Consider the following 27,743-nt stretch of genomic DNA (forward strand, 5'->3'; position numbering starts at 1 on the left):
TGTTCCCTATGGTCTGTAGTCTCTGTGACAAAATCTGCCCTCAAAATGCTTCCTCAAAGTCCATAAAATTCTTCATAATTGACCAAACATTATTTTAATACATGGCTTCCCTAGTCAATAAAGCTGTCATAACAACTGACTCTATTCAAGGCACTGGGACCCAGCACACAAGCTGACAACCATTCATATATTAGCCCTAAATGAGGGCACGGGACTGTCTTGTTACCTCCAATGCTTATATTATAGTCCCCCTGTGATTTCCATCCTTACTGGCTCAGCTCTAGGAAGGAAACTGGATGTCAACCTGCTGGACAGATGATTTACAGTAAGATCTTCCCGTGCAATTTCAGAAGCAGTCCTTCGGTAACATACAGGCTCTACACTGTTGCAGGGTTCAGCCAGGGGTTGCCTTGTGACTAGCATGTAGATGTAGAGTGCCAGCTGTGCCAAGCTATAAATTGAGTGAACAGAGCAGCAGTTGTTTGAACCTGAGAACAGAAATTGAAGATTCAAACCACATGAAAACAAAACAAAACAAAAAGTTTAATCTGTTCATATTAGAGCAAGAATGAAAGCCATGGAAGTGAGTCTCTCTCTGATGGGTCTTTTCCTCCAGTAGCTTGACGTTTCAGCAGCAATTCTTTATGCTCAACTAGAACGTATTTTACATGTAAAATCATCTTGTGTATAGCATGTGAAAATGGACATCAATATGAACAAAACAGATAACTGCAGTGCTCAGTGCTCTTTACATACAGATAGATACCCATTGTCTTCATGATATTGCAAGTCTATTTCTGCCAAATGGACTGTGAAAATCAATAGCAAACTCCATTTGCTAAATAACACTTGGAAGCTCTGACTTGGCTAAGGAAATCTGGACTCAGGTGGTTTGTGCAAAGTTACCAGCAAGAACTCCATGGAAATTCTTACTCTTGCCATGTGGTCACTAGCAGGCAGCTTTGAAAGACCAAATTCATTTTGACATTAGAATTTCTGAACTTGCACCTGTGTATAAAAAAAAAATTGAGATTTAACCAACAGGCAAAAGGTTTTTCCCTGAATAAATTACTAGAAATAATTCAATTATGCTTAGTAATTATGCTGCTGAAGACGCAGTCTTTTGAATAAACCAACACAATCTGAACATGGTCAGTAAAAAAACGTGTGCTTTTTTTTGGGAATCAATGTGCTTGGTGCTGTGACTTCTAACTCTCTCACAAAGCTGTTACAAGGCTAAAATCAGGTGTGCCCTCTTAATATTTTCAGTACTGTTTATCAGTTGGGTAATAAAATAGCGTGCAGGTTCTGACAGTGACTAGAAAAAGCCCCTGGTGCAGATCAAGTCATTTCAGCAAACAGTGTTTTGTTCTGACAGTCAGGCCTGGCATTCACCTATAGCTTTAACGGAATTCCCCATGCCAGGGTATTCCTTAAAAAGTCCAAACATAGATACCTATAAGGCAACAAGTCATTTTGGAACAAATCATTTTTCATTTGTGAAACTGGTTAAAGCAATACTGGGCAGCATTAGCTGCCTCTTCATTAGGGGGCTGGGGTAACTGTATCTTTACTAATGCATCTACAACCACCCCACTGTAGACAAAGAAACAGAGGTGCTCAGATGAACTATTTAGTCAAGAACACAAGGCTGCTTGCAAGGCCTTAGCATGGTGGCATGATAGCCTGGGCAGGCTCTCTCAAATTTTCTGTGAGGAAGGGATCAGGATTAACTTTGGAAGGCTGTTGTCCTGACTAATGCAGCAGGACCAGAGGAATAGAGAACAGACAGAAGTTCACTGGGGCTAACCTCCTTCCCGTGTGCTGGCTCTCCATCCTCCGAGGTCAGAGACGGCCCCTGGTTTCCACAACCATTTCTGCTTTCTGCACGCTGATGCTATAGCCTTGTCCCACTCTGCCTAAAAAGCACATCTAGAAATTCAGTCCTTTCATTTCCAGATTAATTTTTAATTAATATTTTTTGTATCAGGTAAAAATCTTCTAAGACAGACCTGGCTTCAGTTAGTACCATATTCTATTTTTAAATACTGGTGTACCACCTCTGAGTGCAAAAACTTGCGCTATTACGCTTTTGCTGCTTACCAGTTAGCCAGAGCGGAGCACAGCTTTTCTTGGCCCTGAATCAAGCATGAGGAAATTACCCTTTGGCACCCTGGGAGGGAAAAAGGCCAAACAACACAAGCAAAAAAAAAAAACACCAAAAACCAAAAAAAACCCACAACAACTTTACAAAAATTTCTAACAATAAAATAAAAACCCACAAAAGTCACTGTTTAGTTATAAGCGAAGGTGCAGATTTTTTTAATGCTTTGTACTCCTAGCGCACGTACGATGGGGAAGAAGTGCGCGATGGCTGTATTTTAAAGGCAGAGGATGAAGGTGACAGGGAAAGGGCACCCGAGCAGAACGGGGACCGCGACAACCCACAGGTGAAGCGTTCATCCGACGCCGGAGAGCGGCGGGCAGCAAGGAGGAGGGCGGGCAGGCGGGGGCAGCCGGCGAGGGCGGCCGCTGCTGCCGGGCAGCGCTGCTCCCGCCCGGCGGGGCGAGGCGGAGGGGGCTGCGGGAGCGCCCCCGGGGCGGGCACCGCGCTCCCGGTCGCGTCCCGCACCCCAACGCGCTTCTTCCTCCCTCGGCTGCTCCCCGCTCGCTCCTCCCGTGGGCTTCTCGTCAGGGGAGGCCGCGGCCGGGGGAGGGACGGCAGCTCCTCTCTTGCCCTACCGCCGGCGGAGGCGCCCCTCAGGGGCAGGTGGCGCTTCCCGGGGGAGCCTTCCTCCCCCTCCTAGCGCCGGTGGCCCGGAAGGGAAGCCCTGCCCCTCCTCCTCCTCAGCCAGCTCCCAGGTGGCAGCGGCCATCTCCGTACCTCCCTCTCCGCTGCCTGCCGCCGGGCTGCTCCACCTGTAGCGCGCCCGCGGGGCGGGCAGAAGGCGAGCGCCCCCTCCCCGCCCGCCCGCTTCCCTCCGCCCGCCCGGCCGGGGCACGGCCGCCGCTTCCTCCCGCTCCGCAGCCGTGCGGCTGCGGCCCTGACGTCGTTTCCTTCCAACATGGCGAGGGCAGGTTGTTGCTGCCGCCGCCGCCGCCGCTGCTGCCGCTGCTAATGGAGGCGGGTGCGGGCCGGGGGCGGCTCGGGGACTGAGCGCGTCGCGGGCGCCGTCCGCGCACACAGGCGGCGGGGGCGGGGGGGAAGGAGAAGGAAGGAGAAGGCTTCGTCCTGCCTCAGCCGCGGGGGTTGGCTGTCGCCGCCGCCCGGGCCCACCCCAGCCTCCCCTCGGGGGGAGCCTCCGAGCGGGCGTCGGGACGCCGCGGCCCTCCCTCTGAGGGAGCCCTTCCCCCGCGCCTGCCTCGGCCCCTCGCAGCCCTCCCCCGGCGGGAGCGGCCGGTGCCCCGCTCTCCCTTCCCCTCCCCACCCTACCCCTCCTCCTCCTCTCCCGGCTCGATCGCGCCCATGTATGAAGGGAAGAAGACGAAAAACATGTTCCTGACCCGGGCCCTGGAGAAGATCCTGGCCGACAAGGAGGTGAAGAAGGCGCATCACTCCCAGCTGCGCAAAGCCTGCGAGGTAGCCCTAGGTGAGGCACAGCTCGGGGCGGGAAGGGGCGGCCGGTGGGGGGGGTCGGGGGTGCGCTCCGGGGCCCCCTTCCCCCGTTGCTCCCTTCCCCCGTTGCCCCCTCCCCCGTTGCCTGGTGTGCGTTTGTGTTGCCGGGGGGTGAGGGAGAGAGAAGGGGCGCTCTGGGGCCTCTCTGGGGCAATGAGGTGAGGGGTCTGCCCGGAGGGGAAGGGCCGGGGGAGGTGGGGCTGCGGGCTGAGCCCTGGCACCGGTTTTGGGATCGAGTGGAGGGTCTGGTTAGTTGTGTGAGACGCGGGGTGGGGGCGCGGAGAGGCCGAGGCCTGTCGCCGCCGGGCTGGGAAGCCCTCTGTGTGCCCCCGGGCTGAGGGGAGAGCTTCGCCCCTTGCCGAGAGCGGCCCCTCCGCGCACTGCTGACAGTGGGGGTGAGGGCGCTGCGGCGCCCGGCGGGCTCTCCTCCTCCTCCTCCTCCTCCTCCTCCCCGCTCGCAGGATGAATAGGCAGAGAGACGGAGGAGCCGGGCTGAGCTGAGCTGACCTGGAAGCAGACGGCCGGCGGGGAGGGAGCAGGTGACAGGCAGCGGTAAGGGAGGAGGGACGGGGGAGGAAGCGGGGGTGGCGGAAAGCGAGAGACAATGACACCAGGCCCCGTCTGGAGCTGGTGGCCCTTCGGCGCCGGGACGCAGGCCTCCGGGGAGGAGGGCTAGAGAGGGAGAGGATGGTCCAGGAGATGTGTGGGGGAGTGCCTTGGCTCTGTGGTTGCTGGTGGGGAAGGGGGCTTCCTTCATGCATGGCAGAGTTGATGCAGCCCCGGCAGATGCGGGGATGTTTGTCTGCTTCGGGCTGAAGAGGGGCGTTAGGCTGGTAGGGCAGCTGTGTCAACACCACCTCGTCTAGAAGCGTGAGGGAAGTACCGGGGCTGGGTCGTACAAAGCGTATGTACACATCCCATTACAGGCAGCACAAAAGGAGAACTTGGGCTTTAAAATTCTGGCATGATGAGCAGAGGCAGAGTTTGAACCTATGTGGCAAAATATTGATGTGTTTACTGAAAGACTTCTGAATAAAGCAGGCCTTTCTCTGAATAATACATAAATGGATTATGTCCCTCCCATTCTTGTGTAATTGTTTCTGGGTTTGGAGATAATTATCTTGATTTTGTACAGTAATAATGTCTGTTCAAATGGATTTGTTTGAAGAGATAATATTAAACTGAAACTTACTTGTTTTGAAAATTAGTATAAGTAATTTCAGGTTGTTCTTTTGTCATTCTATTCATTTGTCTTTTATAGTACTTTCAATTTAGAAAAAAGAGCAATCCGTTTCTTGTTTTCTTTGTGAAAGACCCTGACAAATGGAGGGGGAGAAATGGCAGTAGTTCAACTACTTATTTCTTAATAATTCAAATAGATTGGAAAGAGTTTTTCCTTACATTTCTCATTTATCACTAGAATTATTAATGATAATCTTATGATTTAGGCAGATGGGATTAAACTGATAACCCTGTGGCCTTTCTGTTGTCTTTAGACTGCGTATCCAAGTTAGAAATAAAACAGAGAAATGTTTTCTTATTATTAAACTGAATTTATATCCAGCTTGTATGTCATCCATAGAATTAGACATTGGTATTAATCTCGTGTTTCTGCTGTACTTTATTTCAGTAGCTTGATCTGTCTTAAGTATCATCCAGATCGCTCCAAGCATGGCTCCATTGTGTTACACAGATTATATAGCAAACCCTCTAGACTGTACAGTCTGCATCTTTTATCTTGTAAACTGATTTGTGCAAGGAGACCCCCAAGCACACATCCCAGTGATTTCTATGCTACAGCTTCAGTGAAACCTTCTCCTGTGGATCTGGTTGTGTGATTGGGGCTTATATAGGAAAACGATGCGGTGTGTGGGTATAAAAGCCAGTGAAGCAGGAAAAAAGAAATATAAGATTGTGTGTATTAGCTAATGTATACAGAAGGGATTCATAAACTTGAAAAATATCAGATGTGATGTTGATTACCATAGAGTAATAATAATTTTTTAGAAATAATTTTTTTTTTTTAGATTGTGACGCAATGAAATATAGTTGGTGATTGTAGATGTAGTATGGTCCATTGTCTGGTTTTGTGTGTGATAGACTCCTCATTCAAAAGTGGCAATGTATAACTTATACAGAGTAGTGCTCGTGTCTAACTATAAAAAGCTTTTCAGAGAAAGGTAAATATCCTCCTTATTTCACATGTGGAGCAACTGGGTGTTAAAGCTGAGCTGCGGTTTTCGCAGCAGAATTGGAAATAGGGTGCACGTGTTGTGCTCTCTCCATCTAGCTCTTCATCTGTTGGAGAATACTCTTCAACTGGACACTTCTTTGCTACCTTAAGCAAAGAGTACGTACTTCTTAGTCCTGAGAAATTGCTTTATTTCAGAGCACAACATCATCAATGATAAAACATTAGAAAAGTAGTAATTTAGAGTTAAGTTCAATTTGGAGTTAACTCTGGCGAAGTTTAACTTTAAAGTTTTATTGGATTTTTTAGAATGGTTGTCAAATAAAAAGTAGCTTTTAAAAATCATGGCAGTAATTACACATCCTCTATCTAATTTTTTTCAGTCTGAATATTTAATTGATCAGTCTTTACTGAAAGTATCTGATGTAATACAAAACTCTGCCATTAAGATCTTTCTTTCCAACTGCATGACCGTAGTAAAATGTTGCTTACTATTAGTATACCAAATATTCTAACTAGTCATTGTTACTAATCCAGACGCTTCTTTGTTTCATTTTTTGAGATGTGTTCATTTTTTGTTTTTTTTTTTTTTCTAAATCCAGTACTTATGTTGTTTTACATTGTTTATATAAGATGAGCTGCTATTGAAGTATTTCAGAAACAAGCATGCAATGACCAGAAATATGGTATACCTGTACAATAGACAAACAAATTAAAATTCTGCTTTTTAGATTGAGGTTAACAAGCAGTATTTTAAGAATCTTTAAGAATATCCCTTTGTCATTTTTAATCTCTATATATTTTCTTATAAACCTGTGCTATTGCATTCCATTAAGATTATACTTAGTCTATTTTTGATTTGTGAATTCTGAGGGAGAAAAAACCCACAACATTCCTGGTATTTGTTACTCTGGAAGCCTGGCCTCTGAACAGGTGTTAAGATGAGGTCCTTCTAGTATGACCATTTTTCTGGGCTATTAAAAGATAAGAAAGCAAAATATGAATTAAATATTGCAACTTGAATTATAGGTGTTCTTGCATCCTATATCTAATGATTCACCAGGTTGTGTCTGGATTAATACAGAATAGCTGACTCCAAATTTAATGTATTTTTTCTTGTAACATTGTCCTTTCTGAAAGATACTCTCTCTATGTAAAGAATGTAACGTTTCTTTCTCTAGTCACCTAATGAAATTCACTAATTTAGAACTTCGCGTTGTTTACTTGCATAGCAGCTACTCTTAATCTAGGTAAGGAATGAGTTTATCTTTGAAATTATTCACTTGCAGAGAGCATCAGGCAGCAAGCTGACAGCAGGATTAGATTTAGAGGCTCCCTTCTCAGGCAGTTCCCTGCACTGCTGTTTCTGTATTGGTTTTCAGCTATATTACAGTATAGCAAACTTTACAGTAAAAATACTGCATTGTGTATGGTCCATAAAAGGTCTTGGGGGGAAAAAAAATTCTTCAGCTGAATATAAAGTTTTTAATAGACTGAAGAAAAACTGTTAGTGCTTTGTGTCAGAATCCAGGGTGTGGATTTGTCCGCCTGGAAAGGTGGTTTATAGACGACCAAGCTGAGCAAACCAGAATTCCCTGCTTGTAGAAAGGCTGCTAGTTCAACTGCAATCAGGAGTCAAGCAACTCTTCTTTAAAACTCTGAACTGCAAATAATACGATATAGATATGTACCTGGCATGTACTTTAAAGCAAAGCATGCATGCGCTGCTTGGAATTCTGGAAGTACTGACTGAGGAAGGCTGAAGCTCAGTTTTAAAAGGTTCTTCAGTGCTCCTTGGATTGTTCAGTCTGTCATGCAAAGATCCTGCTGGATGATGTAGGTCTCCTGCAATGTGAAAGTAACAGTTCCGTTCAGTTTGTGCTGCCATTACGTGCCTGTGTAGGATGATGAAGCAGCAGGCTATAATTAAGCATTGAATCTTAGTTTTTCTGAAAACAGGTAACGTTTGGAGTAGAACTTACCCCAGAGGTGGGAAGATTCATCTATGTCTTTACTTAAGCAGATTTGTAAATGGCCTGGGAAAGTCTCACCTGCATAAATTTTTCTGTCTCTCTTTTTACCCTTCCTGGTTTCATTTTCTCGTGTCCTTCGCATATGTAGATAATCACATTCTGTTATCAGAGTAAGCCAGGTTAACAGTCAATACAGAAATGCACGTATGTGATGCAAATGCTGGGTGCCTTGAAAAAAACTTTCCTAAACTAGCACAAACAGTTAAAAATGCATTTTTAAGACCATTATTGTGTTACTCCGCTGGAATTAATGTTACTGGAGAAGTGTTGAACGAGCTAAATTTCTGCTTGTATTTTGGGTAATGCTGTTCTCAGTAGACTACCTTCCATCTTTCATCAAAATTAGCTGTCCTTTTTCAGAAGTCAAAGCCCAGAATTTTTAGTCTTTTCTCTGCTGCATACAAAGGGATCAATATTGTACCATTGTCTGTTGTCTGCATGTGCTATAGGCATGTATTTTCACAATATACAAGTCACCATTGTCCGTACAGAATTTATTTTCTGGTTTATTTGTTCCTCCGAAACACTTATTTCGAAGTAAGCAAGCAGGATAAATGGAGATTTTTTTGCTAGTACAAACCAAGATGTGTTTAAAAAAAACCAACAAACCAACCAAACAAAAAAAAAAACCCCTAAAAGCTGCAACTGCCTTTCTCTCCTCTTGCTTGCTTTGTTAAACTTGGACTTTACCTAGCAGGGTTTCAGTGTGGTTAAGAGCTCATCTACTTTTGCAAAGATTTAAAACTTGACTTGGTATCAGTAAGGTTTGTTTGGCCCCATAAACTGCTTTCCAGGTTGCCTTCTGCATTTGAGGTGTAGAGTGCCATTTATGTCAAATTTATGGGGCTAATTTAAGAGAAGCAGTGTATAGTGGGAATTTTTATTGTTTTAAATGTAATCAGTTCTTGGCTGTGTAGAATGGCAACACTGACGAGCTTTAATCTCCCTTAAGAAAGGGGACGGTTGGCAGGGTGCACATAAAAACACTTTTATAGAAAACAAGGTAGATTGTATTTGGGTTGGAAAAATGTTAATGGAAAATGAGTATCAAATATTTGGGTTTTGACTTGGAAGGAAAAAAAAATGGTATTTTTTCAGCTGGAACTTTGACTTTATCCTGAAATATGTCCTCAGTTAAAGCCTTAGATATTTTAAGTTTTAATGCTGATTTACAGTATCTTTTAAAATCTAATTTTGAAAGACTTCAACACATCTTTCTTTGTAACACAGGGCAGCTTTTAAATATCTCTGTTCTGCTGTGTATCTTAGAGCACTAATTGGAATGTTGAAGGTTAAAAGGAAAAGTTGTTGCCTTGTGACCAGAGTGCATCTATTTCTTATAATGAAATATCTTTACTGGTTTGTGGGTTTTTGTTCTCGTTGATCTTTTTCTCTATCTTCTTCCAGTATATTATTCCTGTAATTGTAATCTTTTTCTCTCTTCTCTTGGTTCTTGTCTACAGTTAACCACTGTTTCATTTTTTTTAGGATGACAACAATGTCCGTTCTTGTGCATCTTCTTCATATACAATTGAAAAAAAATCAGATTGGCTGTTGATGTCAGATGTACATTCCAGACCTTTTCTGGAGTCTGTGAGAGAATAATTGGTATTGAGCTAGTATTTTGATAATATGTTATTAATATGCTAACTTGTTTAGTTGTCAGGGAGGATTGTCACATGGGTGTTGAGAGGGAGGGAAGCATCAGCCGGTGGTGTGCTAGTCAGTCTCTCTTCCCTGTTTTTGACAAAACTCCTAGCTGAAATCATGGACTCAGAAAAAGCTAGATGAGGAAGCCTTATCTTCTTTTGTGGCACCTGCCTGTCAGTTCTGGGTTTTTCATTGATACTGATATTTTTAGCAAGTTGCTGATTAGTTAGTACTTCAAAGTAAACAAATGCTGCCAGGAGCCTGGGAAGAAAGACCAGCAAACTTGTACGTCTCTCATACAGTTCTGCGTCAGCCAGCAGTAGATTGGTGACTCTAACTTGAAATAGGCAGGGGGAAGGGAGTTTCATGTTTTCTGCATCAAGCCAGAGAGTTTTCCTGTGTGATGTGTAAATTGGTGGTTTGCTAGGAGAAAATATTTTTGTCTGGGAAAGACAGCTACTGTCAGTGGAGCATCAGAGGCTGAAGTGACTTGGGAAACACGACTCTGCAGGTTTCAAGGAAGGAGGGAGGTATCAAGGAAATAGGCAGAATTGAGTAAGAAGCTTGATAGTTTTTATCTGTTAGAGGAGGCAGAACTCTGTTGTGCGTCTGAAAGCCAAAAATATGTGATCTAGCTGTGCTAGTCAGATGGATACAGACCAAGAAGTATTCTGTTCATAGTTGGCAGTTATTACCATGTCCTTTCCATGAGTAAATAGTATAAGAAACTATAGGTTACTGTTAGGCAAACCAAACCTTTAAGAAAAATCACATACATACAAAAAGTCTCCAAAAAACCAGGGAAAACATAAAATACTTCTGTGGGATTTTATAGAAAGAGAATATTGTACAAGGACAGTTGAACAAGTGGTAGCTGGTGTGTTTTGTTTCTATGAAAAACACCTAGTGTTAGAACTTAAGAAAAAAACAAAACTCAAAACCAAAAAAAAACCACCCCAGCCTATATATTTTATAGATATCTTAATGGAATGCAGGGGAGTGTTAAATAAAAATATCTGTTTTGAAGGATAAGGTACATGATACTTGTTACATGCTACTTCCTATTTTGAGTATAAATGTAAAAGAGCTGCTAAAAATAGGCCTGTCAGATCCCAAGAGTTTGAAATACCTGGCAGAACTCCCTTATTGATTTCTAAACAATCTTAGGACACTGAGAAGATTCCAAAGGACTTGAAGACATCTGCTACTGTGCCAACATTGTTACAAGGATGGGTAGGATGACCTGGATAATTACTAGTGTATTGGCCTAGTGTTGATCCCGGACAAGGTAGTGGAGTAGCTGATACATGATGTGAGTGAGAACAAAAATGCCAGTCAGCAAGGATTTGAGAAAGATTTTAGAAGAAAAAAAAAAAGGGCAAGCCCTCCAGTTTAAGTTTTGGGGATAGATTATAAGGCGTTTTCCACACATTTTAGTCTTCTGTAACTCCTGTGTTCTTCAGTTCTTAATTTTACACAATTAGAAGTAAAAACTGCCAGGCTTGTAGGAAAAGGCTTGATAAAATTTCATTTGAATTGATAAATATTGACAAATTTTGTTAGCTTTTCCCCCCCCCATTTTTCATGTTGCTTCTTTCCACCATAACCATGGTCTTAGCTTTTAGGTATTCTTCTTGGTGTTGGGGGTTTCTGGGTTTGATTTTGTTTGTTGTTTTTCTTTAATTTGAACTTCTAGATTTAGTTTTCAGTGTGGACATATTAGTAGATTATGAGGTTTTAGTTGGGAAGCAGGAGCTCTTAAAGAACTTGAAGTCTTGAGGAATCTGAGCTCTTAGTATGATGCTGTAGTCAGAGGCAGTTTGAAGCTTGAGCAGAGAACGTGGAGGTTATACTAACTCTGTATCCGATACAACTTTTAGAGTCATGTTACCCCTGGTTTCAGCAGTGCATGGTCTTTACTATCAGTGAGACATGCTTGAAGAGCTGTATGAATTAGAGATTGAAAAAAATAGCACAAGAATCAAGATTAAGTCTGTTGCTTCTGTTTAGACACAGGTAGGAAAACAGCGGGCTAGTTTTATTCTCTGATGTTGCAAATCTTCTTACCACACATTCTTTTCCAAAAATGTGTTTTAATTCAAGAAAAGTTTTTTTTAAGAGATGTCTTACATCTGGCGGTGCTTTTCAGGAGTTTGTAAAAGGGAGTGACACTGGATGCTTCCTCTTAAACTGCAAAAAGGATGATTCTGTTTTGGAAATTCCTTTCTCTTTAATAAATAAAGTCACACTTGATTTTATGGGAATTTAAGTGAAACTATGTTTGTACTTTTAAATGTTATACCAAGAATATATAAAACGTTACTGTGTTATGGAAGTGCTGTTTGTGTGTGTGAAACCCAAAAATGACAAATAGAGCTTTCATTTTGAGAGAGAATTTAACTTCTTCCACCTTGGTCACTTGCCCACTGATTTTTTTTGCCTCTTCAGGAATGACAAATTGCCAAAACTTCGTGAACTGAGTGATCATTGTGGCATTCTGATGGTGTTTATTCTCTGAGGCGGCTACTTGTAGCTTTTCTCTAAGCTGTGATTAAACGTACTCATGCTAGCGAAGGAACCCAAAGCAGTAATGTATTTGGTTGCAACGTTTGATTAGATTCCCAAAAATGTCATTCTGTTCAGTTGTTTTAATCTTTTTTTTTTTTTTTTCCCCTCCTGTGATTTTTTTTTGAGCTTGAACAAAGAAAAATTTTTCAGTAGCATCTCAGGTAGATTTTAAAATAAAAAGACAAACCCAGTCCTGAAAAGCAGATTTACACTCGACCAAAGTAGTGGACAGTAGCCCCTGTCTAATTTGATATACTCACATGGCCGCCTGTTTCACCAGCTCAGATCCTGTTTTTTGCAGGTATGCTGTTCTTGTTCTGTTCTAGTATTATTTAATTTTTCTGCTAAACAGGTTTCATTCTAATTGTATTATCTAACTAGCTGTTTTGTCATGCTTGGGTAGTGGTGGTGTTTTTTGTCTTTTATCCCAGCTTTTTGTTTTAGAATTGTATACACACTCTAACAGCTTATCTAACAGCTTAACTAAATTTTACCAAAACCAAGAGACTCTTATTAAGACATCTAGGGCATGATTGCTGTGGGCTTTTTTTTTTTTTTTAATTGTTGATTTCAGTTCAGAATGTCTTACTTCTGTTTTCTTCCTCGCAACATTTCTGGTACTCTGTGTATCTTGTGGTACGAGATTACATGGTTATTGATGTTATGCTATTTAATACTTGTTTTTGTTCAGATGGGTAATGTCTGCTGTCCAGTGCTCTTCAATCTTTTTTTTTCATTTCATATGTTTCTTGTGTCAGAAAAAAAATTAAGATATTTTTAAGATAATTGAAAATACCTACCCTTGACATAAATGGGTTTATTTAAGCCCTCTTTTTTGTCTGTTGTTAGACACAGAGGTAGATAGGTGTGAAATGATGATCCATTAATAATACAAATTCTGCACTCACTGTCTTTAGCACTTGCTGTTCTAATAATAAGTTTTGTAATGCTATTCCTTCTTTTCATTTAGAAATAAAAGTATAATTAGGTTTGTAAATATTTCACGTCAGGAGATTTTAGCCAGTGCTGGGTACAGGAGTGTTTTGCTGCTTTGTGTTTTTACTTGACATAAATGTGGGACTGAGCATCAGTTTGCATTGCAGTTAGTTGTCAGGAATGTTTGAATGACCAACATGCTTCAGCATTGCAACGCGCAGCTTTGCAGTTTGAGAGAAACTGGGAAAAAGATCTTTTTAAACTTTCAAATTGAGATAAAAATGTTGGGGTTTACTAAAGATGTTAAATAGTGTTTTATGCTACAAGGCTCAGCTGTCCAGTTGAATAGTACAAGGTACGCTTAGAAAGTTTCAAATCTGTAAATTAAATATAAGTAGTATGGCACTGGTTTGATTTCTTTGGTAGCTTCCCATCATATTTTAATTTCAAAACTGTGCTACAAATTAACACAGATATGCTTGCACAAAAGAGTGTACTTTTAATGCAGGTAATAAGCATAAACTAATGGGAATGCCCTTTCAAATGAAGACCTTTTTTGCAAAGGTGTGGTTCTGTTGTGTGTAAAACTAACACACCTGTGTGTGCCTGGCAAGCAACCTTGCAGGTTATAGCAGTGTGTATAAAGGTCTGAGTGGTACTATTGCATGGACTGAGAGTGCAGCAGCTGGCATAAAATCACACTTTTTTTTCTGCAACTCAGGAAAGCTGGAAAATGCAGAGTCTTAACTCAGCTCGCTTCATTTGGCTAAAGGACTTTGATGTCTGCAGGAATGCCATACTGAATCTTGTGCAGTGTATGGGAAAGTGGATAGGAATAAATTAACCTCTGTTTTCATTATCCTGAAATGGAAACGGAACTTTATAACTGCTGTAAGTAAAATTGCTAGAATAGGACAGCTGCATTTGCATGCAAGTTTGAAAGCTGGATACAGGCTGCCTAAGTGCCTGAGAAGTATGCTTAAAATTTTCTTCACCTGCAGTGAAATGAGACACTTAGATGTTTTCCACTTGTGATTTAAGACATGATACTTTATTTTGTGTAACTATGTGTGCATAATTATGCATATAAATGGATCTCGAATGCTTAGAAATTTTGCCGTGAAGAGAAATACTTTTCTTTTTTGGAATTGTCTCTAACACTGTGGGGAAAATAGACTGTGATGGTTAGTGATGTTTGGAGGAGCCTTATGTTTGTGTCTTGGATGCAAAAAGAAAGAGAAGAGGGGATAAGTTTGACCTCCATCCCTCAGTCGAGACAAAATTCTGCGTTGAAATTATTAACACTGTCTTTTTATGTTGAAGGTAAAGCAGCACTTGGGCCATTCCTTCCTTGATCACCTCCTTTTCACATGAAAGCAGAAGCTGCTGTCTGTCTGCCTGGTTACTTTCCAGGCCTTTCAGTGATGAACTTGAGGCAGGTGGCATGGCACTAAGACGTTTCTTACCTCTACCCTTTGGGTGATACTTTCTTTTACACTTCTGCGTAGGAGTTCACTTTAATAACACCCCCCACCTCCCCTTCCAATCTAAAAATCCCCCTCCCCCGCTGCTTTCTGAAACTGGACCAGAGGGAGGAGTGGGTCAGGGTGAAACACCCTCACAAGGAAAAGAAGGGTTTTAAATTTCTTTAAAAAAGAACTGTAAAGTGTAATATTGAGGACCGTTTCAAACACAGTTAGAGATTCTTCTAGTATTCATTGCCAGTATCTATAAAACTTGAAGGATATGTGTAACTTCAGAGGTTTATTTTCATATACATCTTGTACCTGTGGTAGTACATGCACTAATCATTCATAACTCCAACCTGTGTAAAAGATCTCTACTTCTGTAGAAGTAGAAATGGCCAAAATAGTTTTATATACCAATGACTTAAATAAAAATAATAATAATAATAAAAAAGCCTTGAATAACACAGATTAGATGTATTAGATGTAATCTGGTAGATGCCTGATGAGCAATAGCTGGTGGTGGAAGGTGTTTGCATTTGATCACAAACAGATTGCCTGGAAGTAGCCACAGAGTTACGCTCTGGCTTCTAAAATATGAAGAAACTTCCATTATTTTGATAACAACAAATAGTTAGAAAGGCCAAGTATCCTTTTATAAGAGAGGGTGATTTTGAAAGTTCTTTGACTGTTATAGTTCATAACACCATTTATTTAATCATGTGTCCTAAAATGCTCTTAAAGAACGAGTAGGAGGGGCACAATCTCAGTGCAGTAGAAAGTGTAAGTAATTACTGTTAAATAAAAACTGTGTGTCTATATATATATATATATGAAAACCATTTGTGTAGTCACTGCAGGTACACTTTTTCATTATAGTTTATTATGAACTCATGGATCCAGTAAATACTGAACTGAATACCTTAATTGTCTTGTTCTTCACAGCTTTGGTAAGCAATGGTAAAAGAAGCACTTCCTTGTAAGATGGTGTGCAGCCAGGTGGAGTTAGCAATATTGTGCAGTGGTGACCTTTTTAAGTAGTCTTCCAGTTGTCTTCTGATCAGCATCTGAGAAAAGAAAGAGTAGTTGTCAAATGAGTAGTTGTCTTAATTTAAGCAGTCTGAACTTTCAAAAATATTTCTTTTGGATGTAAGCAGAAGATAGGAGATGGAAAATAAAAGTTTCATTGTATTAATAATCTAATGCATATGTGCTGTATTGAAGGTGGCTACACTGGAGCTTTCAGAGCACTGTAATACTCATATCCTTACTTCTTGTGTTCATCTTAGTCTGAGCTGCTTCCTACATCAGAATCTAATGAAGAAATCAGGACTTTAACAGTGTGATCACTTTGAAAGCTTCATTTGAAAGATCTCACCCCAGGACTTCTGACTTAAAGTTTGAGCTTTCTATTACAAATACAAATTTTTGTTTGAGTGAAAATTACAAAGTTGATGTGGTTGAAACCTTTGGGGGGGGGCATACCATAGACATAAAAATAAACTTAAATCTGTACTTTTCTGTTATCCAATTTTTTTTTTTCTCTGTCAAATGTAGCTTGGTGGATTTTATAGACAATCATTAAATTGTAGTCTTCTGGCTATCTTCTTTTATGTGGAAAAGACTATGATTTTCTTGTGATTCAGAGCTATGGCAGGAGGGAAGTGGCATAATGCTTTTTTAATTGGAAGGTTACCAGTAGTATAATTCATGTAGAGACTTAAAAGTGACCTTTAAAGTTTCAGTGCTTGAAATGGGTAAGAGTCTTGCAGTGTCACGTGTTTTGCTTCTTGTTTTTTCATCCCTACTTGCAAATTGCTTTTGAAGTTGCTGTAGTGACCAGGCTGTTTAATGGGAATATGGGTTTTGGTGTGTTGATTGTTTTTTTGTTTTGTTTTGTTTTCGGTTTATTTGCCATTTCTCAAGGTATCATGAACTTACAAGGATCTTGTATTTAAGTCTGAAATAAAGCTTAGTAATTTCCAACTTCTAAATTACCTTTTAAACTACACATTTCCAAGAGGACAAAAAATAATTGCAGTCAGATATCTACAGCAAGGGTGGAGGTTAAAAATAAAATGTAGATTTTTCCCGTATTGCAAAGGAATCTTTTAATTTGATTCTAGCTGTTCTTAGAACTTCATACGGCCCAAGAGCTTATTGTCCTTGGTTGTATCTAGTCTTTGACAATTCACAGTACTAATTGCTTAAAAAAGGTATATGAAACTTCCTCATAGACATTGAAAACTTTATAGCAAATGATTGCCCCTGTCATCAGGATGATAATCAAAAAGCATGAAGGTTCCCTTTTTGCAGGGAAGGGTTACTGTGTACGTAGTTCGATCAGTTTTAACTCTGGATTTGGTTTAAAAAAGAAAAGATTCTAGCAGCCAAAATAGACACATACTTTGAGATAAATATGCTCGTATGCCTGGCTTAGAATAATAATCATTACATGCCATGATTTATTTTATTCCATGAGTCTGTTCTGTATGTGTATCACACCTATTTAATGTATTGTATGCTTTTGTTCATGGAGGGGACAGCAGAGGCATCGCTGCTTCTCTTACCTTGAGTGAAGTGTTAAACTTAAGTGGCTCCAATGTATGTAATTGTATTTTGTAGTAGCTGGTTATACTTTAAAAAGTATGGAATAAGGATGCATCATTATTGCTATGCATGTGTGCTTACTCCTGAAAAAACCTTTTAAGAAAAAATAAGAATGTTTGAAGGATTGCGTTACATGACAGAGCATTACTGAAGAGGTGGGCTGTGTGAAAAGTGGACGTGTAGCTTTTGTTCATACTGCCAAATGATCCAGAAACAAGACTGAGAAACATAATGACGGTCTTGTTCTGCAACGGCAGCCTGTCCCTGCCAGAATAAATACAAAGCATTAGTAAAACATTTATTTCAGTCTTCAGTTGTCACCAACCAAGCAAATGAGCAAGTAGAACATAGTAGAAAATAACAGAGAAGTCTCAAGAAATAGTTTCATCAGTAGGTATCTATGTCAAAACCAAGTGCATGCTTGCTTATATGTGAATGCTGGAAGTCTAAAAATAGTCAGGTGAAATATTAGTGGTTTTAAAATGAGAATGCTGTCTTAACAGGCCAGGAATGGGGAAGGATAATATGTAAAAAAGTCTTAATTCCGTAGCATTAATTATGTAGGTATGAATGTTAAATTTGCTGTACTTTACAGAAAGCTTAGTCATGTTAGGTAAATAAATAAACTGCATTGACAGGTAACATTCAATTAAGATGTATTGAGCAGCTCTTGAGTTCTCGAGTGCTACCCAGGAATTGGTTTAAGGTGTAACAGCTGAAGAGCTGGTCTGTAATAGAGAGCATTCTCATCATTACATAGTCAAACATATGCTAAAATATGCTCAAATTGAGCTTTGTAGTAGTAATGAAAAAGATTCATTAAAGCACAAGGGAGCAAAATGCTTCGAGCTAACGTGGTCGTTCTTTGTCACGTGTTTTTGTTAACAGTTAGAGTAGGTGTATACCGACTTGATAAAAGCTTACGAAAAGCCTGTGATAAAGTCAGTATGAACAAATAGCAAAGAAGAAAACACACCCATATCTGTATGGCTTCTAGATGATAATGGTATCACGGAAGCATTTGGGGAATATAAAGATACTGAAGGAGACCAAAATATATTATTTGCCTTGTTGTATATGGAAGCTGAGGAAGTTTCCTATAGTGGAATTACAAGGAATGAGCAGAAAAAAGTTCCCAATTTGAAGTTTAAACCAAAGATCATATTAACTCATTAGGATTAAGAGTTTTTAAAGGTTTTCTTATCTGAAATTGCTGAACTGTTTACTAGAGCATATGTTAAAATTTCATTAATTGCTAACAAAGGAATGGGAGGTACTAAATGTGAGTAGCGTCAGTCTTTTTGTTTGTGTTTTTTTTGGTTTTTTTTTGTTTTTTTTTTGTTTTTTTTTGTTTTTTTTTTTTTAAAAAAAAAAAGTGCCGAGGGTATAAGGGATGGAGGAAGCTTGAGAACTTTAGACTGGCAAGTCTGAGCTGTAGCAAAGAGTAAAGCTGGTAGAGAACAGAATGGATGCCTGTGCTGTGGTGCAGGCTTTGCAGAGGGGAGACTTACGGTCACAAATATGTAAGGCGGAGTCGATGAGTGTAGATAAGCATATGGTAATCCAGTTTTACAGTAAACCTCAACCAGGTTGCTCACCCAAGGTTCCTGAAGGTATTGAGCTGTCAAGAAGTACATGTTCTGCTTTCCCAATGGAGAGGTATTTCGGTTCTGTAGAGGTTCATGGTGTTTTGGGGTGAATTGTGAGGTGACAAAGGTTTACAAAAGAAAATACTTAAAAGAGTGAAAACAACCTGTTAAAGTCCACAGTTGTGCTATACCGACCCCCTTCTTGATAAAAGGATGGAAGTTGAGTTTTGATAAATGCAAACTAATCCGTATGAGTGGAAGAGGGGAAGTGGAGGAGGAAACAGGACTAAATTGCGCATGCACAAACATGGGCTCTAAGTAAGTCTTTTATCTGTCGAGGGGGAAAGAATTGGAGTTGCTGTGAATGATTCCATCAGAATATTGATTCCTTTGTCAAAAAGGCAAATACAGAGAAACAATAGAGAAAAAAAAAATTAAGCTGTTACACCACTTTTTATAAAGATACCATGCATTCCATTTGTAGTTCTGCTCTCTGCTGCCTCCCAAAGAGACAGTGAACTTAGAAATGATGCATTGCAAGTAAACCATGATGACTGAAAATACGGAATGTCTTCCAGAAGAGATCAAGCAGGCTACGCCTCTTGTTCCCTGGAGGGGAAAAAAATGAGGAAGATGGACGTAAAAGAAGTTTGTAAGATTTTTTAAGTGGCATAGACATGAAGAGAGAATAATTGATTGCAATTTCTTGTCATGCAGATCCGGAGATGCTGTAAAGAACTCAGCTTATGTCAAGTAAAGCAAAAAAATATTCTTTCCTGCAGCTTGTAATTACATTGATCCCAAGAGTTTAAATGGTTTAAAAAGTGATTAAATGAGAATTTAGCAAGGGTTGTCAAACCTGCAGGATCAGTCTTTGCACAGGCAGAGTGTAAGCTACAGATGGCTAGATGCTGGTAGGAGGGGACTATTGCAGCATTCTTGCCCTGCTTTTATAATCTGCATTTACTTAAGCATATGCTGTTGGCCGCTTGTGGAAGCAAAACACAGGCTAGATATCAAGGGTTTAAGAAAAAAATTGCCATTCTTGTATCTGTCTGTCCAATACAGTCTGGTGGTTTTAGGTTTGATTTCTGGGTTTGTTCCCCAGTTCTCAAAGTTTAGAGGAACTTAATTTAAAAATCTGAGATAGGGATGCTCCGTTTTTGTTTGCACCTTTGGACACTGATCTGCTTATGTGTTTCGTGAGACATTCATTGTCTGTCAAGCTTGATTAGTTTGCCTTCGTGCCTCTTGTTTGAAATTTATTTTCATTTAGTTCCATTATGTCTGCAGTCTGTGGTGAAATAGCTTTTGAGCTGGGTAGTGCAAAAGTTCAAAAATGTTTATGCTAAATTATCGCTTTTTTAAAATTTTATGTATTAAAATGCATGTTTAACTACAAAGGAAAAATAGATTTGTTTTAACTAAATGGACTGGAGATACTGAATGCAAATCCCTGTCTTATGACATGAAATGATGATGAAAATACTGGTTTTCTGGGAATGGCATAATGAACTGAAGATACGCGAATTCTGGAATTAAACTTTGCATGTAGGTGTAATAGGCTGTGTTGTATCTGAAGCAGGAAGAACAGAATGCTTGTGTAACACAGGGAGAGCTGAACTGCTGCAAAATATGCTGCAGCTTGATTTTCCAATTTATATTTGGTTAGGCCTTAAAAATTTGATTCATAAATAAGCCAAGTGCGTAAGTGAAAATATAGTAGTAATTTTTCTTTGTTCAAGTTTCTGTCATAATTTATGTAAATACAGGGCTTTATGTTTACAACTGTAATACTGTTGTTAAAATATGAGAGTATTGGCGCTGAGGAAAAACTGAGAAACTGGCTTGGTGACTTAAATTCATGTTATATGTTACTTGTTCTTCTGTTACTAGGTTGTTGATTCTGTCATAGGAGCATAAACTCTTGAAACAGGACTCAGTTCAAAAGTAAAATGCCTAAGGTTAAAAGCTTCGTATGCATCAAATCTCTCATAAACTCTCTGCTGGCTTTGGAGAATGCTTGGGCAAGTCCTGAAGCGCAGCTCCTGGCTGGTCTGCTGCACAGCTTCCTCAGCTGCTGACAGCTTGCACTTGCAAGAGGTTAGGCAGATAGCATGCATGAAAACACGCAGGTTGAAACATCTTAACATCAAACCGAATCCTACCTTGAATGCAACATTTTGTGTTTCTAGATGTAGGTTCTACTGAATGTTTGGGATGCTTTTTCAGTTGTCAATGCAAACAATTAAAAATGTTAATTACATTTTAAGAGTTACTCAGCTACTTAAGAGACTTGTTTCTGTTAAGCCTTTTATTTATCACATTGTTTGACTGCAAGTGAATGCTGAAGAGGCGTCCTTGTGTAACAGAAGTCTTTTGGAAACGTATGGAGTCAAGTCATAGAGAAGTCTAGATCGAACGGGACCTATGGAAATTATCTGTTGAAAGCAGGGCCTTAGATTAGATTGAGCACCCTGTCAAGCCGAAGCATGAGTAATTTCAGCGGAGCAGACTCTTACCACTTCTCTGGGCAGCCTGTTCACTGTTTAGATATTACCAAGGGTAATAAATAGGCAGTGGCACATCAGACTGTGCAGAAATTTCTCTCTTCCAGGGATGGATGTGGTGGAAGAATCCAGCAATTCTAACTGCAGAGGGGTGAGATGATTTCTTATTATCAGGTCTTTGTTTTTTTGAGTTGGGCTGCTCATGTTTGCCTACTTTGAACTTAAAGGTCAGACATAAAGATGATCTCCAGAAAGAAGCTCATTGTGTCCTTTCAGATGAGTTACAAACTGCGGGATTTTGTTCTGGATATATTTAATTTCAGATATGCTTTCTCAGACAGGTGGAAATGATTTGATTGAAAATGTTTTCCCTATTTCAAATGTAATTTTGTGTCTCCAAAATTTGTTTCTGTCATTTTTGTGTTTTAGCAGAAACTCACACTATTCCAAGCAGAGTATGAGGGATGTGCTTGAGTTTCTGATCTTAAAAATGAGGGAAACTAACCTACTCTGTTGGGGGGAAGGGGTGTGGGGGGAAGCCCAGCTTGACATGAAGAGGCACAATGTGCATTACCACAAGCTTCCTTTCTTTGTAAGAAATGATGCTACACTTCTTTCATATCTGACAGTTTTCACCAGAAATATCATACATAATCAATTCTTTTATTTGCCTGTATTCATGAGTTTCATTTTTAACTTAAAAATAAAAAAGAAGAATCTATGTTGTGTTTGAGAAGATAGGAGTACTTTTCATATAAAGTTTATCAGGATGTGCGAAACAGTGGTAGAAGCTGGAAATGTATTAGTATTCTGATTGCAGTTTCAGTCATGACCTCATGACCTATCTTCCGATTCAAACTATCAGTTAAATGCATGTGGTGTTTCCTATGTTGTGCTGAGTTAGATCTTCCTCTTCAAGTTATAGATTAGATCTAGGGAGTAAAAATTGCATTATATCTGGAGATGGGGTATGTGTGCAAAGATAGAGAAAAATATTTGGACAGATATACAGTCTTAAATTTCTACTTTGTACTATGAATCCAAAATAGCTATATTATATTCAGTGCTCAAAGGGAAAAATATGAAGACCTAGATCCAAGTTAATTTCTTAAAGGTTGCAGCAGAACAACTGAGGCTGCTTTTGACTTCTCTAAATTTCAGAGGGCAACACATCAAGCCGCTGTGGCAAATTAAGAGTTATTGATGATTCATCTCTAGAACAAGGCAAACATGTTTCACAATCTTAAAACAACAGAGCTACTGGTTTCCTTGTGGTTTTGAGGAAGTGTAAACCCACCATGCTCAGAGGGTGTCTGCAGTCCTGCTCTTCCATGCAGTACAAGCTACAGTTCTGCTGACTGAAGCAAATATTTACTCAAATGAACTAGTGAATATTTGAGAAAATTGATAGAGAGGAGGACTATTGAGAATTTCTGTCTGCCCTGATTTTTCACTCTGCTTTCTCTTTGATGAATATGCTGAGAAACTAATGTGTCCCAGCAGTTGAATCAGGTAAACAATATGGGAGTAGGGGGCAAGTCCAGTTATCTTCCATGAACTATTCTAGAGGAACCGGAGGAGTAACATACTATTTCAAACCATTAGATTCTATCATCCTTCAAGGCTTACCCTCCCCCTCCCTTAAATTTGAAACCTAATTCAATGAGTAGATTCCTAACTCTTTCTAGTGGAGTTACAGGTGCTTGCAGGAACTTCACGCACAGAGTGCTTTGTAACGTTGGGTTGCAATGACAGAGGGGATGTAAATATAAAGTCTCGCTTCTATAAAGAATTATGCTGATTATAATCCATATTTTATGTAATTTGTCATTGATAATTAGTTTTGTTTACCTTACTGTGGGTTATGTAGATGGCAGTTATGATTCTTGGCAAGAATATTTGAAAAATCAGTTATTGAGGCAGAAAAGCTGGGTTTTTTGGGGGTTTTTTTGTCTCCAAAGACTTGTGATGCTTTTCTTAGTCCAGCATATTGGTATTTTCATGAGAGACAGTTGGTAACAACCTTTTTGTATACTGATCTGTATACTGTATACCATTGCACTCGGTAAAATTGCTTTTTCTGTAAATTACAGTTATTCTGATCTGAATAATTGTAGTATATCCTTTGATTGGGCTTTTCTAGGAGGTCTGTCTTAATTTGGTTGTTTCTCTGTGGTGTTTTGTCCTCCCATATTCTTAACTAAAGAAATAAATGACCTCCCTCGACACACATTTTCATGTTTCCATGTTGAATTTAATTTTCTGTTCTCTCTGTGATTACAGTCTGTTATAGTTAACACCCCATATTTCCCCAGCAGTAGCAGTAATCCTGGCTAAAGCATTTGTTTTCTTCCCCATCCGACCCTTAGCCACATGGTAAAACTAGATGAAGGAACTGATCCATATTTTTTAAAAAAATGTTTTAAACTTTCAGTTAAAAACTTCAACTTTTACTTTCTTAATCCAGTGTCACTTTTCAACTGGTAAGGTCTCTCTGCAATTTTATAGCAGGCATGCACAGACAGTTTTACTGGCATAATATAGATGATGCAGTCAGGAGAAAAGGGATGTTAAGTATCAAAGATTTGTGCCGTTTAACACATTGAACAACATTGTATGTTTTTCTTGCTGAGTTCTTTGTTCTTTCTTTGTTCTAAGTAGTAGTTGACTCATCTGTCTGCATAGGATATATATGCTGCTTACTTTCTTTAAGCAGCAAAACATACAAAAAAGCAATAAAAATATCTGAGTGAAGTTAGTTAATGCTGTTTTCAAAATATTGTGCTACCTACCTCTTTATTTGGATAGCTGTTTCTGTGTTTATATGCTGGGGTTGAGGCCTCTAGAATAAGGATTTACACAACTCACAAGAATTTTAACATAGGACATGAGAAAGAAGGGTCAGAAAACACTATATGCTTTGTGAATACGAAGAGGAATATACAGCTGCAGTCTTCCCCCCCCTTACCTGATAAGGAAACATTGTTGCCCTTGCAAACCTTACTTCATTACAAAAAATACTAATGCTTATGAAACATAGTGGGTAAACTTCATATGGTTGTGCCCTATGTTTATTCCAGTGCACCTGTGGGCATCCACTGCAATGGGCACTTCTGTTCCAGCTCTTCCTTCCCAAAACACGTGATACACATAAGGTGTGGCAACTCACGATCGTGCAGCTCTACAGTGAGCTGAAAAAGCTCGCTTTTGAAACTTTGTGCCTTGGCAGTGATTGCGCAAGGAGTGTGCAAATAAGCACAGAGAGACACGTGGAATGGGAGGAACCACCTTTTTTGGTGGTCACCCTCAGCTGGATTGGATTAAAGCATATTGGAAAACTGTACTTCTAGGCAAGATCTTTTCTATAATCTGGTTAAGTGACTATCTATTTGGTAACCAACAAATTGCCTGTCTGTTAATGCACCTTTTCAGCAACTTGTGCCACAAGTTCTGCACATGAAACGGGTAGTGGGAGGAAGTATTAAAAAAGGCTGGAACAAAGTGTTTGATAGGTATGCCTTGCTTGATTAACATGAATGTACATGGCTATCCTCTTCTTGTAAATGTGTTTAAAGGTGTAAATAAAAAGTCTATTTCCGTTCTTTGATTTCGATCTAAGTATAAGAAATTTCTTTAAGGAGTGAAGACACAAGTTTGGATACTGCTGGGAGTTTGCTGTAGAATTAATTAAGGATGAAGACCCATATAATATTGAGGGGAAGCAGAGGGATTTACTGCTGCAGAAAATAAGCTTTTCAGCCACATGTTAGAATATAAATGCTACTAATAATGACTACAATTCGGTTATCCTTGGCAATGTGTGACCTATATGTGTGTCACCTCTCCTTCCCAAGTAGTCAGTGAAGCAACTTGACAGTACTTTCAACTTGGTTTAGCAAGGAGAAAGATTACTACAGAAAATCTAGTCATAAAACCACATTGGATTGAAAGATTCTGAATTAATTTTAAGCAGAATGAGGCCACTAGAGTAGGTGGTTCTTCTGAGTAAATCTGACAGTGATTCTTGGTTTGAAAATGTCATGCCTATTGAGCTGAAGGAGCAGGTAGTAAGGTTGGCTGAGTGGAGACAGGTCGTACGTTCAAGCTTCTGAATTTACACCAGAGTTGCATATTCCCAAATGATATTATATTGTGAGCAGGGGTGGGGAGAAGCTGTAGCTCTGTATGAATGACTGTCTAAAAAGAAAATTAAGAATACATGAGAAGATTGCTTCACAGACAAAAAGCCATGTAGTTATTGTCTTTTGAATTGCAGATGTAAAAGTAGAGAAATACTTCAGTAGGATTTGCTGCAAACCTTTAACATATCAGAAAATATGGCATGAGAAGTAAGAACATATTATGTTCCTTTTTTATATTAACACTGTCTTCAGAGGATCAGTGTCATCTAAAGTTGAAGCACCTGTAGAAAGTTTGTATTTGTGGCTTTTGCTTTTTTACTTTGCGTGTATGTACACACAAATACTTCTCTGCATGATTCAAAGGTTACTATTCCATGTTTTTCTAAGCTAATGAGATATGACTTTGTATTTTATTTGATTAGAGGGTTTCAGGATTTTGTAGAGCACAACAAGGAGGATCTACACAGAATTTCATCAAGAGTTGTCAGACTCAAAGTGTAACTGCTGTTTGAAACGCTGCTTCTTAAATAGTGTGATTAATCCGTGCTTCCTTAGTTACTCCTTCAATACGTGTAAACTTGAAGGTGCAGCAGCATAATACATTGGAATGGAAAGCAAGTGGAAGTGTTCAAATACACTCTTAAGGTTGTTTTGTTTGTCTGTACAAGAATTATTTGTTATAATATAAATGCTATGTGAAGACCACAGCAGTGACTTTCTTAAGTCTGCATGGAGCTTTGGTGTTTTCTGTCCATGTGCCATTAGCTGTGTGAGCTGTAAGCTTGCAGATAGAGGAAACTAAGTAGAATGAAAGGTTAATTGACCCCAGCAAATAACAGCAGTTATAAGAACAGATGTGTAAATAAACTATAACTGAGGGTCTGTGCTAAAAGTCTGGGCGAAAGAAACACTCATGGTATTCTACAATGGGGAGAATGTACACAGGTGAAGTTCACATTTGATGCTCTATGTGCTTGTGCTTGCATCTGTATTTCTTCCAATCCTGTTTCTCTTTAGGTTAGCTTCCTGGATTAAAACAAAGAACAAAACTGCACCCCGAAAGGCTCAGTGCTGCTATCAGCCTCTTCTTGGACTCCCACAAATAGGATTTTTTTGTCCATCTTACAGTCACTGTGTTCAGGAGGATTTGAGGGAAGGGAGGAGAGATCTCTGTGCATCCTAGAAGGTATGACGGAGAAAGCTGTTCATAGGATTTACAGGAAGACACAGTGCTATGATATGCATCTTGGGAATTCCATTTAAGGAACAATTTCAGCTTTCATAGTGGATGTTTTCTTCTGCAGGCTACCTAAAATACTGATCATTTCAGTACTATCTTCCTATAATGAATTTGCATACACTATTACCAGTTTTAGGCAAGTCAACCTGATTTGATAATCTAGGGGAATAACAGTATTGTACAGAATTGTTTAATTACTCTATGGTGATTTGAGATCCCAGTGAGGCTTCTTATAAAGCTTTCATTTTTTGTCTGTTTGCTATTTACATACACTAATACAGATTAACGTTGAAGATAGATGTATTAAAAGTTACTGAAAGTTAATTACGCTGCTAGAATTAAAAAAGAAATGGGAGAGGAAAATATCATACTCTAAGTTTGCTAGTTACTCTTCTCCATACATCATCAGCGCAAGAAAACATATTGAAACTGGAGTAATTCAGAGTTTAGAAGTAGGGAGGCAGAGGGTCTGCGAGAGCAAGAAGAGTGGTCAGCTGGAAGCCTGGAGAAAATTTCTATGCAGTGTGTGTGTGCTCGACACTGTCTCTTAGCAAATCCTCAGCTTTGCAGAAGAGCTCTAAGGGGTTTAGATGTTAGGAACAACATTTAGGTAAGAGCAAGTGCCAAATTTGCAGCATGTATTTTTACATAAACTTGCTGATTTTTCTTAGATGTCCTGACTTGGCAGAAGTTGCCCACGGAGATAATCTTTGGATCATCATTGTGTGAATGCAATGGACCTTGAGCTGAAAATGGCTGTGTTTGTCCAGTTCTGTTGTTTGGACTCCTTAGACCTAATTATTTTAGTTTTTTTTCTGAAGTCTGTTACTGACTTTTGGGTGTTAATACTTCTTTACTTTAGCTGGACAGGCAAGAGGCTTTTTCTTTTTGACACTGCTTGAAGCTAATGGATAGCAGATATCAAGAAAAGAAACAAGTTTTGGATATTTATTTAGAAATATATTCTAATAACCCCTTTTGGGAGAAAACTTACTCAGCATGGTGTGTGTGGAATTTTGTCTCTTTGAGGGAGAGATTGGTTTGGGGACGTTTTTTATTCCCGTTATGTTTATATGGCTTTGAACTGTGAGTTCACATTTGGTAAATTTTTTTTAAATTAAACTATTACTATATACGTAATAATCTTATTAATGTAGTTGGGAATATAGTTAAAGTTCTCTTCAAATAAATA

General features: G+C 39.6%; 1 protein-coding gene across 8 annotated transcripts in view; it reads left to right on the top strand.

Moving 5' to 3' along the window:
• Positions 1-2,613: 2,613 nt before the first annotated feature.
• ARFGEF1 (ARF guanine nucleotide exchange factor 1) overlaps positions 2,614-27,743 on the top strand; it is a 103,648-nt gene continuing 78,518 nt past the window's right edge. For 3 of the 8 annotated variants that reach the window (XR_014228668.1, XR_014228669.1, XM_082316387.1), the window contains exon 1: positions 2,615-3,590. Coding sequence is in view for 1 of the 8 variants with exons in the window: in XM_082316387.1 (XP_082172513.1) it covers positions 3,467-3,590 (124 nt within the window). In the remaining 7 variants the exon portion in view is untranslated. Of the gene's footprint in view, positions 3,591-4,115; positions 4,156-26,394; positions 26,498-27,743 lie in introns of those variants that run through there. The other 5 variants (XR_014228667.1, XR_014228670.1, XR_014228671.1 and 2 more) reach the window with 5 other exon arrangements.

Source organism: Platalea leucorodia, assembly GCF_965183815.1.
Source record: "Platalea leucorodia genome assembly, chromosome: 1".
Taxonomy (NCBI): Eukaryota; Metazoa; Chordata; class Aves; order Pelecaniformes; family Threskiornithidae; genus Platalea; species Platalea leucorodia.